Source organism: Onychostoma macrolepis, chromosome 20 (assembly GCF_012432095.1).
Source record: "Onychostoma macrolepis isolate SWU-2019 chromosome 20, ASM1243209v1, whole genome shotgun sequence".
Lineage (NCBI taxonomy): Eukaryota > Metazoa > Chordata > Actinopteri > Cypriniformes > Cyprinidae > Onychostoma > Onychostoma macrolepis.
In genome coordinates, this window is record NC_081174.1 from 21,553,975 (window position 1) to 21,575,377 (window position 21,403).

General features: G+C 39.6%; 1 protein-coding gene across 1 annotated transcript; it reads left to right on the forward strand.

Moving 5' to 3' along the window:
- Positions 1 to 11,124: 11,124 nt before the first annotated feature.
- Positions 11,125 to 19,012, forward strand: ivns1abpa (influenza virus NS1A binding protein a). Its single transcript, XM_058754998.1, has 13 exons — positions 11,125 to 11,268; positions 11,648 to 11,817; positions 11,928 to 12,003; positions 12,084 to 12,257; positions 12,347 to 12,472; positions 14,456 to 14,563; positions 16,210 to 16,336; positions 16,425 to 16,652; positions 16,737 to 16,858; positions 16,940 to 17,066; positions 17,228 to 17,359; positions 17,521 to 17,694; positions 17,769 to 19,012. Exons 1-13 carry the CDS (start codon positions 11,158 to 11,160, stop codon positions 18,023 to 18,025), a joined length of 1,932 nt encoding a protein of 643 aa, XP_058610981.1. The 5' UTR covers positions 11,125 to 11,157; the 3' UTR covers positions 18,026 to 19,012.
- Positions 19,013 to 21,403: the final 2,391 nt, after the last annotated feature.

Here is a 21,403-nt window from a genome sequence, read left to right on the forward strand (position 1 = left end):
AGAACGACAGGGAACATCAAGAAAAGTGGTGAGCGAGCAAATGTGGGAAGAAAGAGAGGGAGAAAGTACAAGTAGAATAAAGATGGCAGGCGAGAGAGTTTGTAATTGAATTAAAGGCTTGGCAGCTGTGTGCGTTCTCAGACTTAATGAGAAGAACTAAATCTAAATAGCAAAATCGAAAGGCCTATCGTCATGGAGATATGGAGCTCTTAATGGAGCTCTCAGGCCTCAATGTTTTTCTGTAAGTGAAGGTTCTCTACTACTATAGTGGTCTGGCAAGGTAAACACGTCTGGTGGCTCAAGGCCAACAGCAAGCAGCACAGTTCTAAAGTGTGTGAGCACATTTCTGACCCACTTACCACGGTCAATGGAAAAGGGAGGGGTTGAGTAGAACAAGGATACTGGCTGGACCAAGGGCATCTGAGGGAAGGTGGACACAATAAACTAGACAAATACCCACAAAAAAAGAGACAGGCTCTGTCTGAAACCTAAGGAAGCTAAGCTGCTGCCCAGTCAGTGAGTGACTAAACAGACAGCGTTTCATAAGCTATGAAGGTTGGGGAATAATAAGAAAAACTTAACTGCATTTTCAGCAGTGTTAGCTCAGCTGTTGTAAAAATAGTATAGCTGTTCAGTTAACAAGCCACTTTTTTCCCCCCAAGCAAACACTGAATCACTGTTTTTAACCTTGAATTGCATGCGCAACTTCGCTGCCAACTAGACAGAGCTGAGATAAATAAAACCAAATAAACACTGTATGCTCTCCCTCTCATAGTTCGATTTGTTCTCGTAAACCAGCTCATTTGAAAGCAATTCCTATTATATTTAGCTATGTTTAACAATTTAGAGCTTTAGAGACAATCTAGTAAATATTTAATGACTACAATGCTTACGTCACAGAAACTGAATAATAATTTGAAAAATAAAATAAAAAAAAAAAAAAAAAAATATATATATATATTTAAATGTGAACATGGTACATGCTGAATGCATATTCCAAACAGATGAACGCATTAGATGTCTTCCTAGTTCTACACTGCTTGTGCATCCAACAAATTCTACACACAACAATCATCTATAGTTTCAGAAATGCAGCATCATAGAACAATCACTGCTCTGCAATAGTGAGACAAAGAGAGAATGGAGAGAGAGAGACTGTAAATTCAGCACAGACACACACACACACACACACACACACACACACACACACACGTGTGTTTTTGTGAAAAGTGGGGACATCCCATAGGCGTAATGGTTTTTGTACTGTACAAACTGTATGTGCTATTGCCCTACACCGACCCTACACCTAAACCTACCCCTTACAGGAAACATTGTGCTATTTCAGATTTTCAATACACTCCATTCTGTGTGATTTATAAGCGTTTTGAAAAGTGGGGACATGGGGTAATGTCCTGCAAAGTCACCTTCTCCTTGTAACACCTATGTCATACCCTTGTCATTATACAAATGTATGTCCTCATTTGTCACAAAAACGCACACACACACACAGTATGTTTCACTGCAGTATTCCTGAAGGGGAAGGTAGTGTCTTGAGACAGCAGCAGTGACTGCAGACCGATTCCTCCACAGTCCAATCAAATCAGCTGCGAGCGAAAATAGAATTCAGTATTACTGCAGTAACTCACATGATTTCTAATTTGACAAATTCACCTCTGTTAAGGCCCCAGCTCCCTTTCTTTTTGTCAGACAAAACACACAAACATTTTATAAAGATTTGTATTCAGCAAACACAGAAAATATACCATATTAAAGCATGAAGGAGCTAATCTGACTCTCTACATCAACATTGTTTACATGAAAGAGTAATTTAACATATAAATATAATGGTCTTCTAGACAAAGGTTGTTAATATAGTGGCCTCCAAAAACTATCAAACCAAATGACATTTGCACAGGCAAACTTTTCAAGCAAAACATTAAATTAAATAGACATTCATTTGAAAAAGTTAAATGTAAGTGAAATTATGTAGCAACATTTCTTTGCAGATGTTCAATATTGGTATATAATGCAATAGTATATATGTGTATATGTATGTGTGTGTGTGTGTGTATATATATAAACAAATGTTGTCATTAAAAATTGAGAATAAAACTGGCATCAACCCACTCAAATGTTTTTTTTTTTTTTAATGAACAAGGCTACAGGTATAAACTTATATAGACTCCTAGAAAAATTAATGAGAAATCCTTCATCTGCAAATAATGATGTCAAGATATAATTTCATTGTGAGACAGGTTCATTTTCTTCTATAAGTCAAAACTGACACTTTACATTTCGTTATGATTACTCTCTGATATCTTCAATAAAATCCTAAGTGAATAATGACCAGCCCTGCAGAATAATGAAATTAGACGAGCTACATTCAACTGCTCAATATGAACAATAAAAGTGTCAGATAGCGGTTAGTGCTGAATGAATGTCCAGGCTGCAGACGATCCTTGCAGACAGGATGCCTGCAACTCATAAGTCTAATGAGCTATTTTAAGGTGTAAAACAATACGGATAGCTCCAACATTGCCGATTTATTTATGGTTCTCAATTGAACAATTTAAATTAATACTTAGAAATAGCTCATGCAGTTTGTATCTGAGTAATGAAGCACACAAACCATTGGCTGGAATAGATTTAAAGACTACAGTGTATTACGATGAGTTACTTAAGGGAGATTGTTAAAAACTTGTTATGAACTGCTTTTGTATCCATAGGGATATAACAGGCATGGATGCAGAGTTCAGTACATCCTGGAAAGTTATGTTCCATCTATGGACATCACTCATAGTGTTATTGTTATTATAGTGTTAAATTTAAAAAATTAAATATTACAATAATGTAAGCCATGTATGGAAAACAAAGGTTTACTCAGCAAGAACGACTCAACTCATACTCTAAATCTGCTGTGTATTAAATCCCCCAGCATCCCTTTTAACTCACCTGACATCATTACACTTCAATATAGAAAATACAGACAAGCCAGCTTCTAAGAGTAAAGTGCAGTCCAGTATGTAAGCATACATTAATTATGTATTATGCCTTCACACAGTACACTGCATGACCTAGTTTTTACTAAACTAGTTTATGCATATAGGAGCATAACGTCTTTTTGTATCTGCACTTACACTTACCATTAAAGTGCCTAATATTCTGGATGTAAAACATAAAACTTACAGACTTAATAATTATATTATTACATATAGTCATTTTAATGTTTAAAAAAATTATCTCATGCCAGGTTAATGTACAGTGATACCTAGAACTAAATGACTTGCAGGTTGATTTACCTAAAAAGTATAATCACTGGCTCTAGCTTGATCATACTGACAAGCCCAAAATGGCAACACTGGCTGAGCTGACAGCATGAATTTGAGACGAAACCATTTGTTTTTTTGCAGCTAATGGAAGAAAGAGGGACTGTTCTGGAAACGTGTTTGAAAACAGTCATCATTTTGTCAAATCCACTTTGAAACTACTTGGGCTTCATTCACAAAGTAAATGGTTCCCATTATTATGTAAAATTGTTTTATGAATGTGAAAATCACACGCAAACATCTAGCATGCTATTATGACAATGACTTGCAAGTTTTCATTCTCCACAGTCATATTTCCTTTTAGAGCATTACTTCTGCTGAATAAAGTTTTTTTTTTTTTTTTTTTGGAGCTGAGCTGATTCAAATGTCCTGCCGGCAACATTCCCCAGAAACCTCACGTGTTAGTTGCAGTTGTGAGACGTTGCCTCTCACCTGAAATATTAATTAATACTGCTGCTGTCAGAACACATCTGTGCTAGTAGACTGAGCCTGAGGATTTCAGACGAGCCAACTACACAACACTCACGTACATACACACACACACAGTGATTAAATGATCCAATTATGCATGAGGATTCAGATTGGCCATGTATCCGTTTGAAACTTGAGGGGACAAGAACATGGCGATAGGTCAAAACTGACACAATAAATCTCATCAGTCTCAAAAAGTTCTAGAGGGCGACACATATGCTTCATATCTGCTCTCATTAATAAAACAGTGCAAATGGTATGAGTTATGCAACACTGTATTTGTGATTAGATTCATTATTCCAAATTCATATATATATATATATATATATACACAGAGGTATCTTATGTCAACGTTTTTCTGATATGTTGCAAGTATAAAATATTTAAATATTTGAAAAATATGAGATTCTGCATTATTTGTGCAAAGCAGCATTATTCTGGACACATGTTCAGTCATGTTGTTTAGGAATGGGTCAACACTTGAAATAACCACAAATTACAATAATTACACCACAACAAAGAGAACAATTCCCATCTCTGGCCCCCTGGACAGACACTGATCTGGTACCCTGAAAGGGCCACAACAGCTTTGCGTGTAAACAGGATCTCTAGTTTAATCCTGTTCTTTAGTTATGCCTACAACTTTGTTTTTAAAAAACCTGATCTGTATGTCGACAATTGCTTGTCAGTTCAGTTGTTGGTGAGGATTTGCACACAAAGGCCAGGATGTTTCTAGAGCCTCTGTTACTGGCATTGTGCGGTCAGTGCATTACACTGGCTGGCAGTTACAGAATGGGCAGCTTAGCATTGCCTTGGGCTCATGTGTCTATAGTCGTGCCGCTGATCCATTAATCCAATTAAGATTTACAACGCTGGCTAAGGCAGAGAGCCTTACCTGTGCAGGAGAGAGAGGATAATAAGGAAAATTTGGCTCTGTCGTCATGCACTCCTGCATCACAGAAAAAGCTAAGCTTCTTTGCACATGGGGAGGTGAAGGAGTGCAATATCTGATATGGTATTGGAGGTCTGGACATCTAAAAGCCATAATCAGGACACTCATCATTCACTCATTTATGAGTGACCATATATGCAAAAGATTTCTGGCCTGTGACCACATGCAAAGATTATCACCCTACAATCACTGACGCTGGGTGTGTAAAGCCTAAGGTAAAATGAAAATGAGAGAGAGAATGCAGGTAATGTTTGTTTCAAAACCATTAAGTTCTAACCTTTTTGACCTAAGGTCCTCTAAGAAAACATTTTTGAATGCCTTGCCCTCAGAAATTAGTAGTGTCAAAAGATTAAAATAATTATGATAAATTTCATACGATAAGTTTAAAAAATGGAACGTTTATCATTAAAAACTACAGGAGCTCATTTCCGCTCATTAAAAGATGGTAATTGCAAATTGTAAGACATGAACCTGCAATTGATGAAAAAATGTCTGAATTGCGAGATAAAAAGTCACTATTATCTTTTTCATTCCATGGCTGAAAAACACAGTATTGCAATGTAAACTCAGAATTCAGAGAGAGAGAAAAAGTCAGAATTGCTAGAGAAAAGTCAAAATTACCTTTTATTATTATTATTCTTTTCCCCCATGGTGGAAGCAGATTTCTATAAAAACAACTATGGTTGAAGGGATTAAAAAATATTCAGGAAATGTTTGCATATTTTTTACCTGAAAAATAGAAAATTGTCAATTTACATTTTTTAAAACTACACCTTGATTTTAATGAAGTTTAAGCACTTGAAGTTAAAATTATTTAATATAGGTTATGTTAAAAATAATGTAAGACCCCTATGACGTTTACTGTGATGTCGCCTAGTGGACCACGCCCCTCTGTTGGAGAACCACTATTCAAAAATGACTGAGCATGAAATGCCTGAAGCAAATGAGATAAATGCAATGAAAAAAAAAAAAGTTTCAAAAGCTATGTATCAATCAACCCAGACTAGTTTAACTAGCCGTTCTCCCCTGACTCCAGGGCCCGTCCTCAACTCACAGTCCGTCGGTACTTTTCCGCAGGCGGAGCTCTAGAGTTACGTCACGCGCGATTCAGCCCCGTGGCTTTTGTTAAGCGCGTGCTCCAGCGTCACTGTCAAAGCTCGCTCACCGATCTAACAGTCTCGATACCCGGAACGACAGGGTTGTGCGGACGCAAAAACGTGCCATATCTGTTGCTTTTGCAATCCACAACCAACAGCTCTGAATTTACCTTAAATATGTCTACTATCGTCTACCGTCAAACAGATCAGGTAAGAATCAAGCTTATCGGTATTGTGTGAAGCTGCACGCCGCCTGTCCTCCTAGGATTTTTATTTATGATTTTTTTTTAAAGATTATTTGCTTGTACGTTGCTATTTAGTATTACATGTACACTAGTACGTTATATACTCACGCGACTGCCATATGGTGCGTTGTAATCTGCTCTGCATGTCTCTTGATAAACGCATGCGTTGCTCTCATCAGAAAAAGAATCACTCGCTTGAGTTTAAACGTTTGCTGTGCGCAGCAAACCGTGATTCTGTAAATGTTTAATTTAGTTGGATTTTTTTTTATTTGTACATTGTACATTTGTTTCACACATTTGAAAATAATGTACATTTAAAATAAATCTCTAACGAAGCACTGATTATTAAATAATTGCTTGTTATTACTAACGAATAATTAACGACATAAAAAAATACAACATACTGTTGCAGCAATTGCATTGTCACCATTTGGCATTTATAGTATTGTAAGGGCTGAAATATTGCACATTCAGTATTCATTGGTCAGTCAGTTCATTTATCCCAGACTACACTCATGTCGTTTTTTCCGTTTTTATAATAAAATGGGCTTCATACACTTTGAAATCTAGCTGCTTTGCCCAGTAAAATTGGATTGTGCTGTTTTCCTGATTGTTGTCTGCTTACAAGGCAAATATTTTTCCATTCTTAAAATCAAAGAATTATTCATTATAAATGTAACTTACTTTACCGTTAAATAGAACCGAAATTGCCGACCAAGGCATAAATGTAATAACAGATAACGTTAAATGAAAATCAGGACAGGACGGTTGTCAAGGTTAAAAAAAAAAGAGTGACTAGTGTGGTTCATAGAAAGCGGTTCTTTGACGCAGAACGTAAATTTGACCTCGTCGTTGATATTTTGTGAGGAAGATGGAAAAATAACGACCCGGTCCTACTGACCTAGTTTTGGATTTTTAGCGTAGGCTTGGACGAGGGTCTCAGAAACGTTTTGGGCTCTGTATGATGCAAGCTTCATTGTGCTGGAAATGTGGATACGAGGCGTGTTGATGGACACTTCTTGTAGCCAATCGTATCATGCGTGCTGGCCTATCAGGTTTCGTGAATTTAATGGGGCGTAACCCATAGAAATTTGCCCTTGCATGGTTGATCCTTTGCATCGATATTTGATTGAATGTACCATATGGTCTCATACCTAATAATTGTATAGTTTAAATTATTTAAACATTTGGCATACAGTTTTACTAAGCAGCAGTTATCAAAAATTATGGTTTTAAGGCTTTTTTTCTCTACATATGTTCTCTCTTCATACCTAAAAATACCTGCAATCATTTCCACAACCTAACATTGTGCACACACTCCCACATCTAATTTACTGTGGTTTTACACACAAAATCTCTAGTCATATTTCACAATCCCATTTGCAAGTCATAGGAAGCAGCCGTTTCACTTCTCGCAAATCCTTTTCCGTTCTATATATCCACATCTGCCTATGGATGACCTAATTGTCACCGCAGTGCTTAATTTCTAAGGGAAATGAATGCAGCAAGTCCCATGCTCCTTAAACTAAGACCTTTGCTTGTGTGTTTTGATACATAGATTCTTAAGAGTTCAGATGCTGTTTTTTTTAATACATCAATTATTTTATATTTCTTTTTAGAGAATAACTTAGCTGTTTAACTGCCTTTCCTCTTTTGCATGTTATGGTTAATGTGAATCACCGGTAGACATTTTCTGTGACAGCCACTGTGAATAAAATCTGTGTTCTGTCTCTTTCCCTTTCAAACATTCTTTCCGTACGTGGTGAAGGATTATTCAATTTTCCAGCCTGTTCTCATGCGTGAGCTCAGCCGGTGGCTCGGTTAGCTCAATGTTTAAATTGTGTTCTCCTATTAACCTTTTTCCATAAAGGTTAGCGTTTCATTAGAGAGGGGCAGAGATTAAAAACCAAGAAGCCAAGATAAAAACAGCAGCTTTGTTGCCTTTTGCTCTCCGAATGTAATCTATTAATTCACAAAGCAGTTAAAAAATAGAATCTTTAAAAAATGTTAATTATTTTGATGGAGTAGTCATAATGTGTGTCCTTTCCATCTTTGTGATTAGGAGTTTAAATTACATAAGCTCTTCTGCTGCCTGTGGGTTTATGGAAAGAGTAGCAGTGTGTTTTAGTTTGGGCCGAGAGAGAATAAATCACTGATTTTGCCAGGTGTTATGTAACCCCTGCAAATGCAGCTCAGATTTTAGTGCACATCTGAATATGATTTTACGATATAAATTTTCTGCATGCTTTTTCCACAGCCTCTTGTGATCTTGCGCAACCATTTGACCATAATATTATTTCTTTAATTGCACATCCACTTCTTTTCCTGCTCATTTTATGCAGATTCACTGTTGTGCGAGCCATTCATGAGCTCAAAGGCACACTGGGGGATTTGCCAACTCCATAGAAGACGTATGTTATTATTCTATACATCCAAGGCCATTATTTAAAATCATTATTATTTGTAAAGCATGGCATGAACAATGCCAAGGTCTTGATTCCTGGTAAAATTTGCCATGAATAGCTTTGCATAGAAAAATCGGGCAAATATCTAAATGTTAGCAAGTCTGTATGTTTCTGACGCTGACTAATGTAGTTCACCTTTTTCTCAGAGCTGGAAGAGATCCCAGAGAGAAAGCGTGACTTGCAAGAAAGAGGTCTTATGATGGAGACCAATATCATTGCAAGTGCTGCTTGTTGTCATGGGGTAGATTAAGAGCAGTTTGAACTATACAAATGCATGCAAGGAACTCATTGTCTTCTCTTGCCTCAATTTAATTTTTTTGAATGGCCTTAAGTGATGCGTTAAATTGTTGCTCAATCTGGGTTATCTGAGTACTTCTGCAGAGTCAATAGAACAACTGTTGCAGTGTGTTTCAGCCCATTCTCCTCTTTCTCTCCCACCTCGCTGTCTGTCCCACGCTTACCGACTGAGCATGCTGTTTGCTGCATGCCAGAGGGGGCCAAAAAGATTATATGCACAAAACAGTCTTTCAGAGTGTTTTCTGACACCACGCATTTCAGTATCTGCCCATTTTTTTTTGTCTTTTCACACTCGACTCTATCAGTAATTGTGTGAGGATGCTGTGGTATGCTGCTACACAATGGACAGATTCGTGAGTCTGTCCGAAGCTGCAAAGTCACCATAGGTTTTATCTGCTGTCTGACCCGTAAATGCCTCGGTTTAAAGTATCAGTCCCTGATTCCACTCCAAGTGGACCAACGGCTCTCAGATTAAGGTCACTAGTTTGAAACTTCAGACTTATCAATGAGTGGAAAGTTTCACGTTCACAAGTCAGTGACATGACGCTGTTTTTGTCCTAAAGTATGTGTCAAGATTATTACGTAAAATATTAGATAAGGTGACTGTTTAATGACAAGACAAAGTTAATTCAGGTTTTAAAATGACGTGTCTCTCAAAAAAACTTTATTTATGAAAGAATAATTTTTGAAAAAGAAAAAACTTAGGTTTAAGTTTTATTTATTTTTTACTTTTATTTAATTCATAAATTTAAGATCTTTTGACTTTTTTTTTAAGCAGGAAAGAGTTTTGTTGAAACAGGAAGGGCATTAGCGAGATCTCACATAAAAAGCATAATTCAGTGCTTCCGTCGTCTATTTATTTTTATTTTTTTTACTCATCCAAGTGCTTGAAAGAGTTTCTCCAATACCACTTATCTTCAAGAGGAAGCATCCCTATGATGAGGTAAATTAAGGCCTAGCGTTTTCCGATTGCTGTTTTCAATAATCAACCCCTGAGGAGGATAGAGCAAGAGAGGATGAGCAGATTATCCAAAGGCCTCCACTGCCTGCTTGGAGCATTTGCGTCGAGTGAGGCTGAAATGGATAAAAGGACGTGAGTGGAAAAATACTTGCAGGTTTTCATGTAAAACATGAGGATTCCACACACTGGAGCTCATTTGTTTTTCGCTTCTGCATTTTTCCATCCCCACACAGCTGTAGCCACATCATTGTGGGAATGTGATAAATCATCAAAATTCCTGATTAAGTAAATTTTTTTTTTGGTTGTGTGACCATCCTCCGCCCCTAAAATTTGACCTCCTGCTAGCTAAAAGGGTTTTTAAAGACCTGTGGAGCATTCCAGAAGCATGTGGGTGTGGTAGAGCCATGTGGTTAACGGGGAGGAAGATGGGGAGAATCTGTGCGGGTGTTGTACAAACGGTCTGACCAAGAGAAGGGTTAACGGAGGGTCGGAAAAGCATGCCTGAGATTTAGGCAGCTTCTTGAATTAAGTCTGTGAGAGCGATTGTATCCGGATTAATTTGAACTGTCTGTGCAGCAGGAGTGAAGGCTGATCCTGAATAAGGCACGTGTTTAACTCCATGAACGCGATAAGTAGTGTAAAGCTGGGTCAGTCTGTGATCGGCAGCGCTTCTGCCCTTGGGCAACATGTGAACCTTTCATTTCTGTTAGTTCATTCCAAAGCAGTATTAGAAGTTGTGGCTATTGATGTGCTAGTAATTGCCATTGTGATCAGTGTTCCTGAGATCAGTCATCACAACCCCTTGTTTGTTATTTGTTTTGCAGGTTATAATGCACGATCAACACAGAAAAGGTTTGAGTCTATAGCCAACGGGACACGCGAGGACTTGATTGCAGTCACTCTAAGCCTGAGAGTTTGAGTCACCTCTGACCCCCTGCCGTGCCCACTGGTTGCCTGGCATTGCCTTTTCCATCCACTTCGTAGTGAAGGAAAACCTAGGCACTCCCATTCCTGGTTCTACTTCACTCGTGCCTTTTTACGGCTTTCCCAAGTAAACTATCTCTCCCAGACGTACGTCATTCGGTATTAGGTAAGTGCATGACTTATACATGAGGTTGACTGTTATGTGTGCACAATTGGATGGATTTAAAGTGATTATAGACTCTGACAGCTTTTTAAGCCAGCAGCTAAAATGAGTGATACATTGTATTTGATGTGTAGATGTGTGCGTGGGTGATGTGTTTATGTAAGATACACAGTGTGGGATAGATATTTTGAGGTTAAGTCCTAAAACTGACTTTAGCATGTTATTGTTTCACTTTTACAAAGGCTTAATTTCCAAAATGATTCCCAACGGATATTTGATTTTTGAGGACGAAAGTTTCCTGGATTCTACCGTGGCCAAGATGAACGCCCTTAGAAAGAATGGCCAGTTCTGTGATGTGAGACTACAGGTGACACACCCTTTTTTAACCTTATTATTCTCTGTGTCATTATGAGACGGCTGAAACATGACTCAGGGAAGACGTGGGTCCTGGATCTTTGAATGGCCTTTAGCCGTGTTGACGTTCATTAACAGACAAAGCCAAACCCTCTGTGTTCAGAATATTTCAAAGACTGAATGGAAGGTTTAGCATTATCTGAAGAGATTTCATAATTTTTTTTATAAGATAATTTTTTTATTTTGATTCAAAAAATACTTTGACATTTAAATGACCATGCACCATATAAAATCCAGATTAATCAATTTATTACCTGTTAGTAAATGAAAACGAAATGGTGTCTATTTCTTTCTTACAATGTCATAAAACCTTTGTTCTTTTACCTCTGCAGGTGTGTGGCCATGAATTGATGGCTCATCGGGCAGTATTGGCTTGTTGCAGTCCGTATCTGTTTGAAATCTTTAACAGCGACTTGGAATCCCATGGTGTCTCTCATGTGAAATTTGAGGATCTGGACCCTGAGGCTGTGGAGATCCTTCTCAACTATGCTTACACTGCCCAGTAAGAGACACACAACATGCAATCAACCAGTTAGAGCCATCATAAGGCACTTGTTCTACCATATTAATGGCTTTCCAATGATTTCTGATATTTATTGTTACTCTCTGCAGGTTAAAGGCAGATAAAGAGCTGGTTAAGGAGGTTTACTCTGCAGCCAAACGGCTCAAAATGGACAGAGTGAAGCAGGTAGGTTAATCAAGCATGTGTTTTTGTGACCGTTTTACTCGAGATGAAGCTCTAACCAACTCTTTTGTACTTGCTCCCAGATCTGTGGCGACTATCTTCTCTCCAAGATGGATTCCCAGAGCGCCATCTCCTATCGCAATTTTGCCAGCTGCATGGGAGACGGGCGTCTGCTGGGCAAGATCGACAGCTATATCCAGGAGCATCTTCTGGACGTGTCTGAGCAAGAGGATTTCCTCAAGCTGCCACGCCTTAAGGTGAGCTGACCTTTACCCTTTCAGGTGATGTACTACTCTTTATTGCGCTCTTGTGCTAAATATACGTTCTCTTTTGGTCTGGTTTGTAGTTGGAGGTGATACTGGAGGATAACTTGACCTTGCCTAGTAATGGCAAGCTGTACTCCAAGGTGATTGGCTGGGTGCAACGCAGCCTGTGGGAAAATGGCGAACCCCTGGAGCGACTGATGGAGGAGGTGAGCACTGCGCTCCACTGTGAGCTCCTCTCTCCCTTCCCTCCCTTCTTCCCCCTCGTAATTCATCCCATTCACAGATTTAACAGGTCACACCAGCCATCTTAATGGTAGAGGTTGGTTGAGTTTGTTCTCTCTGCCTTCCATATATATATTTTTTTGTTTCCTCTCCCCCTTCACACTCAAATCACCCCGGGCCTTAAAGAATATACATTTAGGTACAGAACGGGGCTGTTACACCCTCCGCAAAGGCGAATGGGTAGTCCAGGTGAGCCAAACTAAAAGCCTCCTGAATGCTCAGTGCTGTGCAGTAACTGCAGCTACTCTGTCTGCTCCCAGAGAGTGACATGACATGTCGCCGTCCCAATGACATCTCTCTCTTCTCTAAGCAGGTGTGTGAGTGTTTGAGTGAGTGTGCTTGCTCTGGGAACCAGCACTAACAGTTCTTCCTCCCCACTGATTTATCTCTCCTTAGGTTTATTAGAGCAAACATCAGCAGGATTCTCACAAGACTGAAGAAGCCAAGACTGGGGCCCTCCAGGGTAATGAGTCAGTGAATGAAAGAAAATAACAAAAGAACAAGAGGGAGCTGTGGCGAAACGAGCGCTAGGCTCCTGCCTCTTAAACTAATGCACTCACCAACAGGACACAGTTCATTTAAAATGACACTTCAGATGTCTGAGTACCACCATGTTGAATACACCAAAACATTCACATATTAAGTCCACTTGCTGTAACTCACACATGCATGCGAAGTAACTCCAAGCATGTCACACAGTTGTTCATGCACACACTTATAGTACAAAATATTCAAATGATTGGCACACAAATATGGATGCTTTATGACACTAAGGCATTTAACATTACATTATAGTATATAGCTGAATACTGATTTAGGACGAATGAAAGAAAAGTAACAGAGCCATCGACTTCGTAAAAGGGTTAATGATGGCACCTACAGTAAGTTTCATCCTAAATAAAGGAAGTGGGAACTGAGTGCAGCTTAGAGGGATGTTCTGAAGTTGCTCTCAGTTCCTAGTTCCTTTTAATCTGCTTTTGGACACATTCCCAGCTGGTCATGGAAACATGAAACATGACTTTTTTTTTCTAATTTAAAAACAATCAGTAATCTATAAAACACCACTATAACTATAGACAAATGGCCTTTTTTTTAATTTCAGCAGTACCTACTGGTCCTGTTCACTTGGCATCAACACTGTACATAGTTGGTCAAGGGCAGCTTACAATTTTTTACTTCAGATACTTTCTCATTGTGCAAGACACTTAAAACATTGATGCAACCATGCTTTTACCATTTTATGTCCTTAATAAATCTGCAAGTACAAACACACAGAAATGCTATAACATAGCACGTTTTTTTTTTTTAGTTTTTTTTTTTTTTTAGTTTTTACAATCATTGTTTGTCCAATTTCAGTGGAATTATTTTCAGTCATTTGAACTGAATTTTGTATTATATTTGGTTTTGAAAAAAAACCTTTAAGCTTGAAGACAATCCAAGATTTTTTTTCTTAATGAAGCACTCATTTTTGAGCTGTACAAGTTGAAAACAGCTAACCAGTGTTGTACTGGAGTTTGTGTGATGGCGTCTGACTTGACTAACCCCCTCAGCTGAGAGGATGGATGACAGCCGAACGTGCACTGATGGAGCTTGTTTGTCTGTTTCCTTCTGCAAACTTGTTGAAAAATGAAGGTTCCCAAGATGCTTTGTGGCAAACAGTATTGTGATCCACATTCTGCTGTTTTCAGTGCAGTGAAAAGTCCTGAAGATCTTTGGAAATGCTCCTGAATCCACAACAACACTGTGTTCTTATTCCTTAAGAAGCTTTTTTTACCAGCATCTTGCAGCGAACGAGTGCTATGGCCCTTCCCTTCTTAACTTTCCTTCTTCCCCTGACCCACGTAGTTGGGTGCTCTGTTGTCATGGAGACAGCCACATGGGTTCTGTTGTTGCTGTGTGTTTTGCAGGTGCAAACGCTGTACTATTCGGCCGATCACAAGCTGCTCGATGGGAGCCTGCTTGACGGGCAGGCTGAGGTGTTCGGCACTGAGGATGACCACATCCAGTTTGTGCAGGTACACAACCAGCGCCGAGCTCTTCTCAGGCTGGACCGCAGCAGGCCCGTAGCGATCGCAAGATTTAATGCTAGCAGAGCAGCTGCTTTGTTGTGCTGGGCTGTTGAGTCTGAGCATTTTGAGCTAGAGCGATCACGATGTGTGCGTGATGAGTGTGTGGATTGGGTTTTAGTGCTGCTTATAGTGTGGCTTTACTTTGGGATTAGATTAAAGTAGATATAAGGTTAAAAGAATAGTCCAAGGTTCAGTACAAGCTCATTCGAAAGCATCTGTGCTGTGCTGTGGTTTATCACAAAAATTCATTTCCAAATGTCCCTCCTTCAAAAAAAAAAAAAAAAAAAAAATCTGGATTACAGTAAACCACTTACAATAGATGTAATTAATGTTATCTGTAAATCTTAAAATACTCCTGTTCCAATAGTATAGCCACAAAATGTAAACAATATGCATGTTAACTTGATTTTAGTGTGAAAAACTGCTTGCTAGTCTTTTCTGTGTAATTTTATATCCAACTCTGGTGCTATGACAACATAATGGCTAAAATTACTGTAAAAGATTTAAGCCACTTTAAAGCTCATATAACACACACGCTTTAAAAGAAGAATTAATGTGAGACTTATATCAAGTTATGAGTATTTCATATTTAAAAATTGGCCAATTAATATACATTGTAAGTACCTTACTAAAACCAAATTTTTTGCTTTTTAAAGGGATTGTGAACTGAGAAATCAAAATTTCCTAGATATTTTGACATATAAGAGGCCATGGTACTATAAAAAACATCCTGTAAGTTTCAGAACTCAAAACGTTCCCGTTAGTCTAAAAACAGCTTATATTATATTATACTTCAGTCTGCTAAAACGACAGATTGTGGAATGTACAACTCTATTACGTAATAGTGTAGCTAAACACTGCCTCCACATAAGATCAATGCCTGCTTCTACATTGCTGGCTGTTTAGCCCCGCCCACCGATTTACACATGTAGTGTAAATAAATAGAGGTGAATGCAGGTCTATGCAGAAACCAAACAATAAAGATCGCTTTATCGCTTTACACTGTGCAGTGCCAAGCTGTGGAAAAACGTTTTACCATGGATTTGTTTACAAACAAGGAACAATTCGACGCTGGATTTTCAGAAAGATTGAAACCAAAAGATGGTGCTGTGCCAGCTATATTGATATTGAATCTAATGTAACATACACAACTGTTTGCCAATCATACCAGTGGGCATTTACTTCATCCGCCACGCCTGTTCTGATGACACAAGTGTCCTGATGAGGGGGTTTAAAAGCAGGACAGAAAATAGCCTATTCTAAATTATGTTTTCTGATGTAAAAATTTTGATAACATTATAAGGGGACCTAAGAGAACAGTACAAAAAAATTAAAAAGGCAGTTCATGACCCCTTTAAAAGAAAATGAAGCATGAGTCAAAATTATTTTTGTGGTATTCAGCATTATGCCACAATTGCTGTCGATTGAGCTTAACTTGCATTGAATCCAGAATATTCCTTTAACCTGATGCAGGCTAAGCATCTGGTAAGTTGTTGAGTCAGGCTTACACCTAGACGGGGTCTGGGACTGTGTGAGGTTGTTTATGTGTGGACCATGGGCTCGGAGTCTGTAGCTGCACTGTGCCTTTACAGAAGAAGCCCCCACGTGAGAATGTACACCGACAGCTGAGCACCAGCTCCTCTGGCAGCCTCTCCCCTGGATCCGCCAAACATACCTGCAAGCAAGAGTGGAAATACATTGCTTCCGAGAAGACCACCAGTACGTGTGCACCTTTTGATGTGTTTAGATTGTCAGGTCTTATCTGCAGTTCCTTAAAGTCACCTCCTTCCTCTTTCTCTCCCCACAGACAATACGTATCTGTGTCTGGCCGTGTTGAACGGCACGCTGTGTGTGATCTTTCTGCATGGGCGCAGCAGTCCCCAGGCCTCGCCCTCGGCCACACCTTGTCTGACCAAGAGCCTGAGTTTCGAGGGCCAGCCACTGGAAGAGGAACCCGACAAGCTGCTGGCACCCATGCACTATGCTCGCTCCGGCCTGGGCATTGCAGCTCTGAATGACCGACTCATCGCCGCAGGTTAGTGGTCATCACAAAGTCCAAAGAAACTTGTGAAAGGCTCTCTTACTTTAATTGAGCAACTCTGTCTGATCCATTATTCAGGTGGCTACAATCGGGAGGAGTGCTTGAGGACTGTGGAATGTTATGACATGAAGACAGACAGCTGGAGTTTCATTGCTCCAATGAGGACTCCACGTGCTCGATTTCAGATGGCTGTGCTCATGGTGTGTACATGGTCAAAAGGGTGTTTCAAAGGTACAGCCTTCAAAAGCATGCTAAAAAACACTAAGTTTTTATCCAAACAGGGTCAGCTTTACGTGATGGGTGGGTCCAATGGCCATTCAGATGAACTAAGTTGTGGGGAGACGTACAACCCTAGTGCTGATGAGTGGACTCAAGTGCCAGAGCTCAGGACCAATCGTTGCAATGCAGGTAAAAACTTTACTTCTTGGTTATTGGCCATAACATATATAAATAAATATCAGTTTCAGTCTGAATTTGTGCATTTCCTTCAGATAGATTTTGAATTTGTCCATCAAACAAAGAGAATATATTAGCTTCAGATGTATCACTGCTTGTTTGACTTTCCTCAGGTGTCTGCTCTCTGAACAACAAGTTGTATGTTGTTGGGGGATCAGATCCTTGCGGACAGAAAGGTCTGAAGAACTGTGACGTTTTTGACCCCGTGAGCAAGGCCTGGACCAGCTGTGCCCCTTTAAACATCAGTAAGTCACGTTGACGTCAAAAAAATATCCCTATAATTGCTTCCACAGGGGTTTTGGGCATTTAAAAGATCACAGCTTAAGCGTACATCGGGGATTACATTGATAAAAAGCCAGATGGATCTGCAGATACTGTTCTCAATGTTATTTTTGTGCTTCTACAGGGAGGCATCAGGCCGCAGTGTGTGAGTTGGATGGCTTCATGTACGTGATCGGAGGAGCAGAGTCTTGGAACTGTCTGAACAGTGTGGAACGCTACAATCCAGAAAACAACACTTGGACCCTTGTTGCCCCAATGAATATAGCTCGCAGAGGAGCTGGAGTGGCCGTCTATGAAGGTAAGCAAAGGACAAACACTGGGATATGAACATACAGTTTGTAGAAGGAGGTAAACGATGTGTGTCTCTCTCAGGTAAACTGTTCGTGGTGGGCGGCTTCGATGGCTCTCATGCCCTGCGTTGCGTTGAAATGTACGACCCCGCCCGCAACGAATGGAGGATGCTGGGGAGCATGAACTCGCCACGCAGCAATGCTGGTGCGGCCGTGCTCGGTGACATCATCTATGCTGTTGGTGGCTTTGATGGAAACGACTTCCTCAACTCAGTTGAGGCCTACAACCCTAAAACAGATGAGTGGAGCCCCTGTGCAGATGCCTTCACCAATTCCTAAGAGCCAGGGGTCGGGGAACCAATGGGGGTGGGGGGGTTATCTCACTCAAACTAACAGGCTTAGTGACGTAATCGTGCTTTGTGATGTCCTGTATGTATGCGGGAGGGTGGATGGGTGGGTTTTTGAGGTGTGAGGCGAGGGGGTCTTTACAGGAGTCACCCATGAGGCTGACTTTTTTTTTTTTTTTTTTACAGTGTTTGGGAGGAGGTGGGTGGGGGTGGTCTGTTTGGGGTTGCCGAAAGCAACATTAAGCCTTTGCATATTGCATACTTTATTTTTGTTGTTGTATATATTGTTGTTTTTTTTCCATTTTAAGAAGAATGCCAACATTTATTGCACACTGAGTGTACCTTTTTGAGTAGTTTTGAATTTCTCCTTTCTTTTTCAGCAAGGTGAAGACAGGATTGATTGGTTGAACCTATTAAGGAAGTGATTCAGGTTGAATGTTTGCTTTATAGGGTTTTTTTTGTTAGCTCACTTCATTTAAATCTCCATGCTTACACAAAGCCTTATTTTACAAAACATTCAAACACATGGCTTTCCTTTTTGTATCATTAGCCATGACGTAGGATTACTGTACCAGTCTTTAAAGATGGCCTTTTTTATATTTTTGATACACTGCTAAGTAACCAATAGATAGATGGATGAGCTAGTCGACGCACAACACCCATGAGGATATAAACTTTAATCAGTGCCAGTTTAGTAACCCTCACATGCGTATAATCGACCACGCTTCAGTGCTTCTGCTCATTAGATCTTTTGTTACCATTTCTTTTGTTTGACTGATTCAAGCAAGTGAGGTGATGCTCATTTCCTTCTCAATACCAACATTTTTAATATTTCCTGTATTTAGTGTTTGGAAAGAAGCTAAAATATTTTTGGCTCCATGGTTTTGTTTTTCTCAAACTTGATTGGGGGAGAAAATTCTGTACCACATTTGTTATGAACTGATATTTCCTTACTAATAAATCATTTCAACCTGTAAAAGTATTGCTGGTTGTGTCTCTAGAAATTATGAATTGCGAATTGTTCTGCACATTTTATCTCTAGATTTGAATTCTGGTGTGATTTATATTAAATGTCATATTATTCTGGTGGATATATAACACCACTATGTAGTTGATCAGTGAGTTTAGGATCAGATAAAAGCAAATAAGGCTAAGTAAATTGTGAATTTACATTTCTTTCATTCTGTGCCATTAGCCATGATGCTGGATTACTGTCTTTTTATGGTCCACAGGATAGTTTATTATCAGTCCCTTTATTATGTAGGTTGACTCTTGGGATTCTTATCCAACAATCCCTCATCCTCAATCCATTCACAAAAACTAACCTGTCTTAATCCCAGACAAATTGGGATCGTCGTGCTGGTGGGAAGTAGGCCAAAAGCCACACAAGCACAAGGTCTTCAAGAGGGATTATAGGTCTTTTCTGGCACTGAATACTCACTGGATTTAGGCCATGGTCGTGAAGTTGCTGCAATGACCTTCTGGTAATTACCTGTCATTTCTACTGAGATGAGGAGGATTGGTAAAGATGAGGAACTGTTAAATATATACAAAAAGAGCTACACGCTACATTTGAGTTTTTGCATTCCACTGAGCTGCTTTTCCATTGTTGTTTTCTTTATTTTTTATGTAAACATGCGATAGAGGGATCATTTGACCGTTGCCCTCCCGACATTTGTACGTATGACGCAGCGTTTTAAAAATATTAATTTTGACTTCCAAAAACATGTCTCTAGATCTTGCAGAGTTCTTTTTATTCCATTTTTTAAACGCAAAACACATTCTGTGTGAAGTCCCCCTAACGTTCATGCGGCTGAATACAGCTTTAACGTTCACACACAGTTCGGTCATTACTGGAGTGACTAATGCCGAGTTCACACTGCACGACTTTCAAACTCGTCGGATCGCTGTTGTTTTCACACTGCGTGACTATCTGGGGAAGCATTCAGTCGCTGCTGTGTTCACATTGCACGATGGATCGGCGACAGGGGCTTTCACATTGCACGATTTCACAATAGGAAGAATCGCCGACAACTCTGTCTGATCCGCAAACTACGTTTTACAACAAAACACACGCGAGAAGTGATAAGGAAATAACGCGAGAACCTGCGTGCGTCAGCCTGTTGTTCTCCAGCGAGACTGGAAGTATTAAAAAAATATAGCCCGCAAATGGTCTGTGCACTGATTTCCAGCTACAAAAAGAAAAACAGATTATGCAGGAGGGAGATGCAGGGAACAGGGATTGTGTGCAAAGAGTGGTAAATAATAATTTTGCAGTAACTGTTATGCTGATGTTGCGGCTGGTCAAGCGTTTGTGCTTGTTTCTGTATGATATAATTGTACATATTAAAATACTGATATGGTATATAACTCCTCACCGAACTTCCCTCTGCCCTGTATCTTTGTCTCTCATTGGCTGAAGGTCATCGTGATGTAGTTTTCAGTCAGAAATCATTGCACACAGCGTGATTGTGAATCGCCGACAGCTCCAGATATTTAGCATGCCAAATATTTCACGGGCGTCGGCGACGTGTCGGCGATTCTCTCAGATCGCGTCTTTGGTAATTCACACTGAGCAATTGTCACTCGCGTGAACGAGCTCCGATTTGCCTCCTATGTCGGGCATTTGTCGGCGATTTATCAAAACCTGTCGGCGAGTGAAAAATCGGGCTAAAATCGTGCAGTGTGAACTCGGCATAACGCATTCTGTAACCAAAATCACGTCCGTACATTAAGGTCTCAATTTCAGCGAAATTGAACTACATTTTTTTTTCTTTTACAGTCTATGAGGACAGTTCCTTGTCTGTCACTCATACAGTGCGAGAAAGCTGCACATATGCGTGTCTATCGAGTGTTGCAGGTTTACCCAGATAGTTATCTGTTGAGGTTTTAAAAGCGGTTACTGTCTTTCACTGGAGCTGCTTTGCTTCAGTCAGTTTTGTGGTCTGCGCGCGACTCAAATGTTCCGCTCTCTTCTCAGCTGCTGTCGGTTTATTAAGATTTGGCGGTATAAACTCGCGCCTCGTTATGTTAGGATGTTATGACATAAATAAATATATATATATATATATATATATATATGATTTTCCTTGTCCATCTACAAGTGCCTACCATTAAAGAATTAAAAACACCGCAAAATAATTTAAATACTGTAATCATGTCTTTTGACTGCAATGAATGACCTATGAACACAGGCACAGCCCTCGCTAACGTCATCGAGTATTGGAGTAATCTCAAGAGGGACATCATCACTGTTCCCATAATCCCATAAAGCCTCTCAATTTGAGATGTCACAGCGCTGCCTTTCAAACCAGAGACCCAGATTAACATCCTCAGGTTTTATGTGACATAAAAAAAGAAGGGCAAGTCA